At 39.3% G+C, this 11,541-nt stretch overlaps 1 protein-coding gene across 7 annotated transcripts in view; it reads right to left on the bottom strand.

Annotated features, from left to right (window-relative positions):
• Positions 1–405: 405 nt before the first annotated feature.
• Positions 406–11,541, bottom strand: part of Nedd4 (E3 ubiquitin-protein ligase Nedd4) — a 41,839-nt gene continuing 30,703 nt past the window's right edge. For all 7 annotated transcript variants that reach the window (XM_028176460.2, XM_028176465.2, XM_028176462.2 and 4 more), the window contains 8 exons: positions 11,347–11,471; positions 10,809–10,950; positions 10,397–10,606; positions 9,905–10,011; positions 8,594–8,727; positions 7,549–7,777; positions 6,813–6,982; positions 406–6,027 (listed from right to left, as the gene is read on the bottom strand). In XM_028176460.2, the coding sequence (XP_028032261.2) occupies positions 5,925–6,027; positions 6,813–6,982; positions 7,549–7,777; positions 8,594–8,727; positions 9,905–10,011; positions 10,397–10,606; positions 10,809–10,950; positions 11,347–11,471 (1,220 nt within the window). In that variant the 3' untranslated portion in view covers positions 406–5,924. The remainder of the gene's footprint in view (positions 6,028–6,812; positions 6,983–7,548; positions 7,778–8,593; positions 8,728–9,904; positions 10,012–10,396; positions 10,607–10,808; positions 10,951–11,346; positions 11,472–11,541) is intronic.

The raw sequence follows: 11,541 nt of genomic DNA, 5'->3' as shown, positions 1-11,541 counted from the left end.
AATCTATATATACCCTATGGTAAGAATGGTCAGGCAGTATAATGATTTGGCTAAATGTCAGGGTAACATTGATATCTTTGAACCTAGACTCAGGGGATTTGTCAATTTGTCAAATGTTATCCTATTTACCAATGGCTAGTTATCAATATTTGTAATTTCAATTGTGTTTTCAATAGCCAAAGCTAGGCACATTAACATGATTTTGCTGAGTGCACATACTATTCAGATTGCAATCCAGATTAGATCTAAGTACTACTTGTACGATTTAGCTAATAATTAGCACAAAACATTACAGTACATTACTGTAATGATTGTAATGTTTTGTGCGTCAATAAATAAATAAAAAATAAAAAAACTCCTAGAGGAACCTGTGAAAAGGGACAAAAATAAAATTCATTGTCTTCATAATTTTGCGTAATTATTTTTAATTTTTAGAATCTTTACACAGTCCTGGTGATGGATGCTCGGCGCGATTCTTCGCCGACCACGTTACAATGTCACCAAACCGTTTTAATAATGGAATATAAATTTTCATCTTCCTTTGAAGTTTCGAAGTTACGCAAATAAATTCAGATGGGTGGGGTCATCAGAATAACCGCAAATCTTCCTTGTTAGAACAGCGAATGAAAAAAAAACCGCCAAATCGTGTCTTTTTAAATTGAAATCTGTCAAAGTACTATAAGCAATCACGGCCGGTGAACCTAGTACAACCGTTTGAGGTTACTAGAATAGGTAGGCAAAAAAAAGAAAAAAAAATAGCTAGTATGTCTTGAAATAAACATTGAAAAAAAAAATGCTTTCACTTTCAATACCAAAAAAAAAGAAACGTCAAAACTTCAAAAGAAACTAATATTTGAAATACACATCGCTAGCTAACTTAAGTAATATTCCTAATTAACAATGGAAATCATTAACGAAACATTACTATTGAATATAAATAGAAAATAATGTTGAATGGGATTCTGGTACATGTAAAGAATTATTCGTTTTACCATTATATTTTTTTTTTAAATTATAAACTTCACCATTTAATGGATGCGTAATTAAATTTCGTTTATATTCCCTAAATAATTTAGCATTCTATTGTACACCTTAAAAACTAATTTATTTACATTTATGTGCTGAATACGAAAATATCTTTTTGTATTTTACTTTAAGGATAAAAATTACGATAATAATTTTATAAATCTAAGCGAAAATGCGGTTCGTTTATTTAGGACGCTGAAAAAAAAAACTCCTCAAACAAGACAACTAGAGTAAATACAGTGTGCTGAGTGCGAGTGTTTTTGACGTTATCGATAGGGTAAGAGTTAACTAAAATTTGTATGCAGTTGGAACAGCGCCCCTAGCGGCAAACGTAGGCAAACTTTCCAACTCCATACAAATTCGAGTTAACTTTTACGCTATCGAGAACGTTAAAAAACTCACACTAAGCACATCATAGCTTAAGGCAATAACGTATGACTTCGACTTTGAACCTGCTCGGGTCTTGATTGAGGGGTAGGCGCGATAGTACTGAGCTGGCTAGCGAGACAAGTTCATATATGTTGTATGTACGTTACAATTTTAGTTTTTACTATCTGTGAACTGGGAGTAACAGAGACCAGGGCGACTATCGACACCTGTGTGCTTAGTGCGAGCTTTTTAACGTTCTCGATAGCGTAAAAGTTAGCTCATATTTGTATGGAACGGGATCGTTTGCGTACGTTTGCCGCTAGGGGCGCTGTTCCAACTGCATACAAAATTGGGTTAACTTTTACGCTATCGAGAACGTTAAGAAACACGCACTAAGCACACTGACCGATCCGCTATGAAATCCGACGTACATTTGCATCGCAGGCTGTTATTCACTCATTAATATTTAATACAAACAATCACTTCAAATATTAACTCAATAATAATAAAAAGAACTCTATACACCTGTTTAGTCTCTATATCGGGCAAGGATTAATAAGACACGTTTTCAGTTAAGTGACTAACGTATATTGGGATTACATTGCAACGAGGCTATCGACAGCCCGACAATCCCGAGACTGACGTAGCATCGTTGCAATATAATATTACCGCTAACACATATTAATTATTAGTTGCTATGGGGACATTTGTGGTCTCTACACACCGTTCCATTTGCCATAATATTTTGAAGTCTGTATTCGTTCGGATTATAGAGGGTAGATATAAAGCGCACCATTACAGTGTAGTAAGGGACTTTTTGGCGGGAACGCGTGGAGTGAAGTTGTGTGATTTGTTTTATTTTGTCTATTTAGTGTTTCTTCATGTTTAAATGTCTAATAATTGTGGTTTATTAACTGTTTAATATCTGTGAAAGTGCACAAATGTGGGAAAATGAAACAAAGCCGCTGGACGTAACTTCTCGGGATCCTCCAAAAAGTCCACTGAATAAATCTTAGTAAATGACCACCATTTTAATGAGATTATATTTCATCCCATATCATCTCATCTCATTTCATTTAATTTCATCCCAGTTGATTAATGTCTCAAATTAATCATCTTCATTTCATTTCACTCCATAATAACATTTTTCATAAAAATATGAATATAAATTAAAATAAGACATGACTTAAAGGTCTTAGTTACCAGGTCATAAAATCCCTTAAAAAAAACAGTGTAAGAAAAAGCGTCCGCTAAAAAGGAGTCAATAAAGATGGCGCCACAGTAGCAGATGGAAAGATTTGAACACTTCACTCTCTTTAAACTGCTATATTCATATCATTTCCATTTCCTCCACTAGCGTTATTTTGGTGAGCCTTCGAACTTGCTCATTACGGGTGAAAACTTTTTAAACTTATCCCTTAAACAAGACGGTATTCTCTACCCTCCATAGTTCGTATAAGGTGATAATTTGAATATACGTTATTCCACGTTTGATGTTTTGACATGGCACTGAGTAATAATAATTAATTGTTATTTTCATTTCCGTTCTGAAGTTCTGCAAATACGCACGTACACACATTCGATTATATTTAAAATTCAGTAAATTTTCAATATCAAACATTAATCAGGTAACCGGATGTTTGAGCCCGGTCCGACACGTACACTTGACAGCTGTCAGATGTGACAGTTCGGGTGTTTGTCATGAAAAAACGATTTTGTCATTAAAAGAGTCGTTGCAATGTTTTTGTTAATAAAATACTATTACTATCACATCAGATTATATGTATAAGTTCGTGAAGTGATGCAAAATTTGAATATAAGTGCAAAAATATTCAATACATTGAACAACAATTAATTAAAATTTTTAAATCCTTTTCAGTTTGCCCTATCACTATTCGCAATTGAGCCGGCAAACTTTATTCACACCAAACATGTTAACATAGCTGACGGAGAAGGATCATTACATCGTATGACTTAATTAAGGTATGTTAAAAAAATAAAAATTACAAAATGCCTTTTTTTTTGTTTTTCAATTGCGAAGAGCGGAAATTGTTTTTCTAATTTCATATTAAAATACACATCAACAGACCACCTTAAAGCGAATACGATTAAATAAAGGTTTTTTTTTTTTAAATACTTTAAGAAATCTCAAGATTAAACAAGGACGGAAATAAAACTAGTGACATTGACTAATAGGTGTGCTTAGTGCGAATAGCGTAAAAGTTAGCTCATATTTGTATGGAATGGGATCGTTTGCCTACGTTTGCCGCTAGGGGCGCTGTTCCAACTGCATACAAAATTGGGTTAACTTTTACGCTATCGAGAACGTTAAGAAACTCGCACTAAGCACACTGATGTCACCGAGTGCTTACTTGGCAGGAGCCAAAAAGAATCTAGAAGTTTCCTTCGGCGTTGCTGACGTATACGTTGATGTGAATGGCTCACCATCAGATGTACCACCATCGTATATGGGGAGTGCTTTGAGGAATTGTTTGAGATGCCCCCATCATCTCGTTTACTACCATCCTATCTAGAACGTTTCTATTGTTAGTCTCAATGATCACGACCCACTAGGCTGTAAGTTGTCACCGGGACCCGTTGATATTTTAACGTGAATGCCGCCGTCTTGAGACTTGAGCTCGGTGTCTCAAGTGCGTGACGGCTACAGACATATCCCTTCAAATAGGAACGCAAGGTAACTGCACAGTAGAAGAAGACGGTACGCTACCATCTTGAATTAAAATATGAAAAATACGCGGGATATTTCCAATTACTTGTTCAAGCAGTTAATTTGATCGCAATTTTAAATTAGTAATTTGACAACAATCAAAATTGACTACGTGATTGTATTGTTTTTTTTATTTTAATTTAAATTAAATTCCTTATAACGAACTTTAATTATATACATAATATAATCTACATATACGATTTTATTTTTCATATATAGTATATATATTTTAGAGGAAACAATAGGCACTCGTTTTCGTAATTATTACTAAAATAAACGCGTTTATATCTATACAATAATTCATTTGTAAGCGACATATTCGCGTCGCCACTACTATAATATAGTAATTTCTAGTATTGCTTTCTCGTCTATGCATATAGATGTATAGATTTTTTACAATTCATAAATTTAGAATAAAAATTAAAACTTCCACGAATCAACTTATGGCGGACAATCTGCTTTTTTTTACAGTTACTAAATAAAATCAAAATTTACTTTTGCGATTAATAATATTTTTTAATTCCCATGTCACGTGTCACGGCTTACCTGAATGTCACTACTCTGGTAATACACCACTCGTGTATGTACCTACCACAAGGAACGTCTTTTACCAATACTTATTGGAGTAATAAACGTAAAAAAAAACCACATTGTCGCCTCCACAGAGCCACATAAAATAATAAATAGGATTCCCGCGTTTATTTTTATGACTTTTCTGTTTTGACACTTGTGACAGTGACAGCTCCCTCGAAATGTCAAACACGTTCGCAGAGTAAAAGCGCGGTAATTTAAGTTGGTTAATTAATGAAAATTCGTTCTGGACAATTCAACTATGCGTTACATTTCGATACTGCAAGGGAATTTATGTATATAAATAATTATTATTATTTTTAAATAAATTTAGATACTATTTGTAAAGTATGGGAGTGCATTAAAAACTCTAAGGAACGTAAATAAAAAAACAAAACTTTTTTATGGCAATAACTAGCGCCGGAGTTACTATTGCTCACAGAAATTCGTTGACGACTAAACTCCTTACTTAATTTGTCCCCTCAATTTCTGATTATGGCCAACATAACAGAATCTTGTTATATTTAAATTTAAGTCTTATTGCTACACGATACAGTGCACGTGTGTAACAACCGCACAAAATTCGTCGCAATATAGAAATGCGAATCCATATCTTTTATAGAGTTACAAATATTTTTTATTGATAAATGTTAATTATGAAGCATACTATACTATAGACTTGAAGTGGACATGCGAAAGGTTTTTAAGAACACATACTCAGATTTTAGCTTATTGCTTTTTACCGCTTCGTGAACATAGCTCGGTCATAGTGCTCGCGCAATGACATTAAATGCAATACAAACAGATGTTTAATTTTTAGGGTGACGTCATAAAAAGAGTGGGGTCAATGTCCTCGCGCGAGCACTGATGCATCTACTCAAACGGTAGTTCTAAAAATGAATTTTGTGTTCCGTCACGAATGTCCCGCGCACGTCCCGAGATCGAAATGTCTTCTAAATGTAGATACGCTTTGAGGTTTGCACTTAAGTACACTTAAGTACACAAGTGTTATGAGAACAAATAAAATATTATATTTTGCGTTGAATCGAAACAAAGGTAATTAATTCATTTTGAAAGAACACCAGACGGTGTAAATAAAAGTAATTAATATTTGTAGCACGTTCATTGGCCCGGGTTCGTCTCGCTTGTACCCTGAACACAACCTAAGTCATGCCCTTCAGGAGTTCTTGTCTTTTGTTAGTTGATCAGGGTCTCGGTTTGGCGACGTCGTTCAGTCGACTCCGGCGAACCCTTGCGAGCCCTCGATGGCCTTGATCAGCTTCTCCCTGAGCTGCTGGTAGCTCTCGTACGGCGGTAGATCGATACGGTTGAAACTGAAAAGGCAAGTTACTAGTGGTAGGATGAGGGTAGGTACCACCGCCCCGCCATTTCTGCTGTGAAGCAGTAACGCGGTTTGGTTTGAAGGGTGTAACCGTTGTAACTATGCTGAGACCTTAGTACTCATGTCTCAAAGTGGGTGGTGGAATTTACGTTGTAGATGTCAATGGGCTCCGGTAACCACTCAACACCAGGTAGGCCGTCAGCTCGTCCACACATCTAAGCAATAAAATAATAATAATAATGTAGCATGGACTAGCGGACGGACCCATAGTCCGGTTGTTATGAAGACGAGAACACATCCTGGCTTTGTGGTAGAAATAAGGAGTATGGCGATTCTACTCGTGCGCATACCTCGGTTACAGGAGTTGAAAGTACTTTTTTTTTCCTATCTATGCTGATAGCCTTGAGAGGCTATTTCAGCTTCACCCTAACGTTTGTAGGTGAGCTCATGGGGCTCAAGCCGGAGTGTTGCTAACACTGGCCCTAGCCAGAGCAGTGCTTCGCAGAATCTACTACCGGATCGGAAACACGACTCACTGAGAAGATCCGGCGAGAAACTCAGTGGGCTGTGTCTGATGGTTAATTTACTCGTCGAGCTCTTCGTCGCAAGCGACTGGTTCGGCGAGGACGGTGACCGGTGCTTGTAGTGCCTAAAAGCACCGTTAATGGATCGAGAGGATCCGTAATGACAAACTTTGGGCGACGTCGACTACTGTTTACCATACCAGTACTAAGACAACAAGTCTCGCAGCACGTAGGGCCACGTGGGTGCACTGACCAGGTGTGCGCGCGCGGGTAGTTCTCGGGCGAGCCCCACTTCTCGATGGTGAAGAGCTGGGGCCCGTTGGAGCCGTACAGCTCCTTGAAGCCGTTCATGGGCACCCGCGACGTGCCCGTCACGAACTGCAGCAGCCGCGACCGCATCTCGTTGGAGAACGACAGCACCACCTGCGGACCAACACGGTTTGCTTTACTTGTGGTTTCCTTTGATTTTCGAACGAAGTTCCTAATGGGACGATGCGGAGGGGTACCCTAACCTGTTTACCTAACTGCTAACCTGTTAACCTGACCTAAATATCTATCTCTATCTATCTATATAATATATAACAAGTGGTTACTAGAACTCATAGACATCTACACCACATACCTTGAGATATAAGTTCTAAGGTCTCAGTATAGTTACAACGGCTGCCCCGCCCTTCAAACCGAAACGCATTACTGCTTCACGGCAGAAATAGGCGGGGTGGCGGTACCTACCCGCGTGGACTCACAAGAGGTCCTACCATCAGTAATTACGCAAATTATAATTTTGCGGGTTTAATTTTTATTACACGATGTTTATTTTCTTCACCGTGGAAGTCAACCGTGAATATTTGTTGAGTACGTATTTCATTAGAAAAATTGGTACCCTTATCCTTTAGGCCACGACGACTTCAATGTTATTGTCAATGTATCGACAGTAGCGTGTCGGGGCAAGTAACGCCGCTCTATCGCTAACAATGCCGGGTACTGACCCTCCAGAACCACTGCACGACGAGGTGGTTGGCGTGGTAGTCTCCCTTGTACAGCGTGTTGGCGCGCCAGTCTCGGACGTCGATGTGCTGGATGCCGCACAGCAGCAGCTCCAGCTCGTGCTCGTCGAAGATCTTCAGCAGGGGCAGAGGCACCAGCGCCCCGAACCCGTCCAGGAAGGCGACCATCTGCTCCACGACTCGACTCACGAACCGCCATTCTATCACTAGCCTGTGGACAGCCGGATATTCGTATTTAAGTAACGAGCACACTGTTAATTTATATTTACTTAATAAAATAAAAGATCGGCGACTTAACCAAAGTTTTGCAATTTAATTTTAATATTTTTATATACTGTTACGCCGGTAAGAGTAACGCCATCTATCGCCGAATAGTCGAACGAATATCGAAGGAACTAGCGGCACCTAGAACGCTCGAGAAGTACAACGCCATCTATTGACAGATAGCGGAAACTACTACTAGAGATGTGTGGAATATTCTCGATAATTCTAGGGATGAGGTGTCGACTATAAAAGCGTTGTAGAGATGGCACGCAGTCAGTCAGTAATCGGAACTACTCGAAGCGAAACAGCGAACGGATCACCTGAAGCGAAAGGGAAGAAGCGAATTGAGAATTTGAAAGTGTTGGTGAAGTGTAAGTGTTTTAACTGTTGAATACAGTTCCTAGTTTCTAATTCGGTAGAATTTTATTTATCCCGAACCCCAGCGCGTAACAATATTTTATTTTTTTAACGGTTGCCCCACCCTTCAAACTGGTACACGTGCCTGCTTCGAGTAGATAAAGGCAGAATGTAGTGCCTACCCGTCGGGATTCACAATACGCCCTTACAATGATAGACCTTTAAGTACTGGTATGTCGTCCTGCGTCTTCGAACACGGCGCCCTTACAACGGAACGCAGTAGGGTTGCTACACACGAGTGCTAAATAAATATTATGAAGCTGTACTAACTTAACAGGGCGCCCTTACAAAGGAACACAGTAGGGTTGATACGAGCGCTAATTGAATATTATGAAGCTGTACTAACTTGATGTACTCCAGTTTGTTTTCGTTGTCAATGGGTATGTTGGAGCCGCCCGGCTTCAGCTCCCTCTGCACGGTTTTGCCGAACTGCTCCTCGTCCACAGCGAACGTCAGGTACAGCTCCGACGGGTCGTTCTCCTGCGCGCAGACAGGTTTTATTAGACATGGCTCAAGCCACAGCAGTCCGTGGACATCAGGCCGTGACACGATACCGTTACAAACGATTAACTATTCAAACGGAAATTTTTGATTTAGTCTCAGTTATAACGTTATATATTACAATTTATTAATGTATTTCTGTCCGTCTGTTGTTAACACGTTGACTGCCGTGTAGGTCACCGGTGCCCTACGCGGCGCACTGAAGTAATTATGTCGATTTCTGTCGCTAAGCGTCTGGAGTGCCTAACTTTGCCTTCTTTTGTTTTTAATGCAATTTTTTGTCTTTTAGGCTTCTTAGGAATAGATTCATTTTCAATATCTATAGATTCGTCTTTCCCAGAGTTTACTAGATATTCCGGCGTCTTAGTAAGAAGAACGAAGAGAAAAATCGACATAATTAGTTCAGTGTGTCAGGTAGGGCACCGGTGACCTACATGGCAGTCCACGTGTTAATTATATACCGGAGCTCATAGACATCACTACATAACTGTCAAAAGCCTCTGTTAGACATGATGACGAAGTCTCAATAGTATTTATTATTATTTTATTATTATTTGTGGTCATAGGTTAACAAAGATTAATAGGTTATTAATAAATGTATCACTATGTCCTATTAGTAAAGCGTAGAAATATTAGTTGTAAGTATAATCTACATAAAAATATTAAACATAAATTATAATAATTTAACTCTATTCTACTTTATCATCTAAGTTATCTAATGTTATCGTCTAAATATTCTGACATAGTATAGTAAGCCTTATCTAATAAAAATACCTGCAATTTTCGCTTAAAATATTGTAAATCTACCGTCTACGAAAATTTTTATAGGTAGTTTATTAAATATTCTTGTTTACATACTAAAAAAACTCTTGTCATGAAGGGCAGTTCAATAAGTATAACGGCTGGCCCACCCTTCGCTTCGAATCTCATTACTGATTCGCGATTGAAAGGGTGATTCTTGATTGAAGAGAGGTCCAGTGAGGACTCACAAGGCAACCATCAGAGAAAAACTAAGCCGTGCAAACACACTAACACAAAAAAAAATAGAGAAAAAAACGGCTGATAGCTTCGCTAAAAGCCGAAGAGATGGAACTCTATCTTGCAGCGGGCGGATCATGATGCAACAAGTAAGTAGTATAATCTCATCAGAGCGTACCTTGATCCACATCAGAGAGTTGTAGTATTCCAAGTCCACGGACTCCATGTCGTGTAGATCGATGGCTTTACCCAGCATCATCTTGTAGAACGGTCGAATGAAGAACGCTGAAGAGATAGATACATCATTCGTTAATATTGTTTCCTTACACCATAAAGGTTTTAGAGCTAGACCCACGTTTAGCAGCCGGGGTCAGGGCACCGAGATGCAATTTGAGACACGGATAGAGCACATTATCTAATTCAGTGAAGTACCTAACGTACTCTTTACAAAATTGCGACACTCAAGTGAAGGTACATTTATCTTACTGTACATCATTAATATTGGATAAAACAGTTCTATATTATTGCGGTACTCAGGTCCTTACCTGAAAACGGGAATAATACGGACCCTGGCGGACTCAATAGACGCACGCGAGGTTGAGTTTGTCGCGAAAATGTAAACGTAAGGCCCTTTTCGCTACAAAAGGGCTAGTGCGAGCTGGCGACTCACCATCCAGGAGCTTCCCGTGGTACACGGCCATGCCCGCCACGCGGCCGATGAACTTGAAGTAGTTGAGGTGCTCCTCGTTGCACACGCCGCTGTTCGGGTTGATCTGCAGCGTGTAGTTGTCCATGGCGGAGTACTCAAACAGGCCGTAGTACGGGTTGAACATCTCCTTCGACAGCAGGAAGAACCACTCGCGGGCGAGGCCGCCGTAGTCTGCGCACCAATCGCACACTTTAGTTAGCATTTTTAGGATGTTGAAGATTTCACGTCAGCTGCATGAGTGTCAGGGAAAGTCCCGCAGGTGGATTCCCAGTTTTTTTCTAATGAAATACGTACTTAAAGCATGCTTAAAAATGACTTCCACTTTAAAAAAATTGAGAGGAGAAGGAAACCAGGGTTGTCACAGTTTACCCACCTAGCCCCACTTCGGATTCGAACTCGACCCACAGCTTAGTCTTGAGCAGATCCAGGCGGCTGACCGAACTGATGATGCGGTACGAGTCTTCCAATATCGAGTTCCGACGCACTTTTATCTCGAACTTGTTTGGCACGTTGTTCTGTAAACAAATAGTAGGGACTTCAATATAAACCCATTTATTCACAAGTACTTTTTATTACATTTTGGAAAGCTCTCGTGCGACGGTACTATATGTGCCGCTGCCAAAGACATTCTTTTAAATATTTTATTACTGCCCATGGGCGGACTTGCTTACAGCCCATCTGCTGTTAAATTAAGCACATAACTTTACCTGCCTTGATACATGTATCCATATCTTCATTTCTATTTTTTTTAACAATTTTGTGTGTTAGTGAAAGTACACAAGCCTACATCTTTTTTAATTGAGATTATTATCATCGTTCCTCGACATCAGCAATGTCAGAAGCATTGCACGCATAATTGACGACCTAATTACATTGTCAATGTCATATACTGTGCTGTTCAAAAGACTTACAGGCTTACGAAGTTGACTCTTAAGGTATTCGTATTTCCGTTTGTAATCTCTCGAGTAAGGCACGGCCGGTCCAGCGATTTGAGGGTTGGAGAGACGAGGGTCCTCCCATTGTGTGGTACGCGTATCTGAGGAACGTGTTCGACGTCATGAGGCCGCCTTGAGTCGTTTTCACCAAGTTCTTAGTGCATTGCAATA

This window comes from Bombyx mandarina, chromosome 19 (genome assembly GCF_030267445.1).
Source record: "Bombyx mandarina strain Sakado chromosome 19, ASM3026744v2".
NCBI classification, from domain to species: Eukaryota; Metazoa; Arthropoda; class Insecta; order Lepidoptera; family Bombycidae; genus Bombyx; species Bombyx mandarina.
Note: the sequence above shows the minus strand (reverse complement) of the source record. Positions and strands in the feature narration are given on the sequence as shown.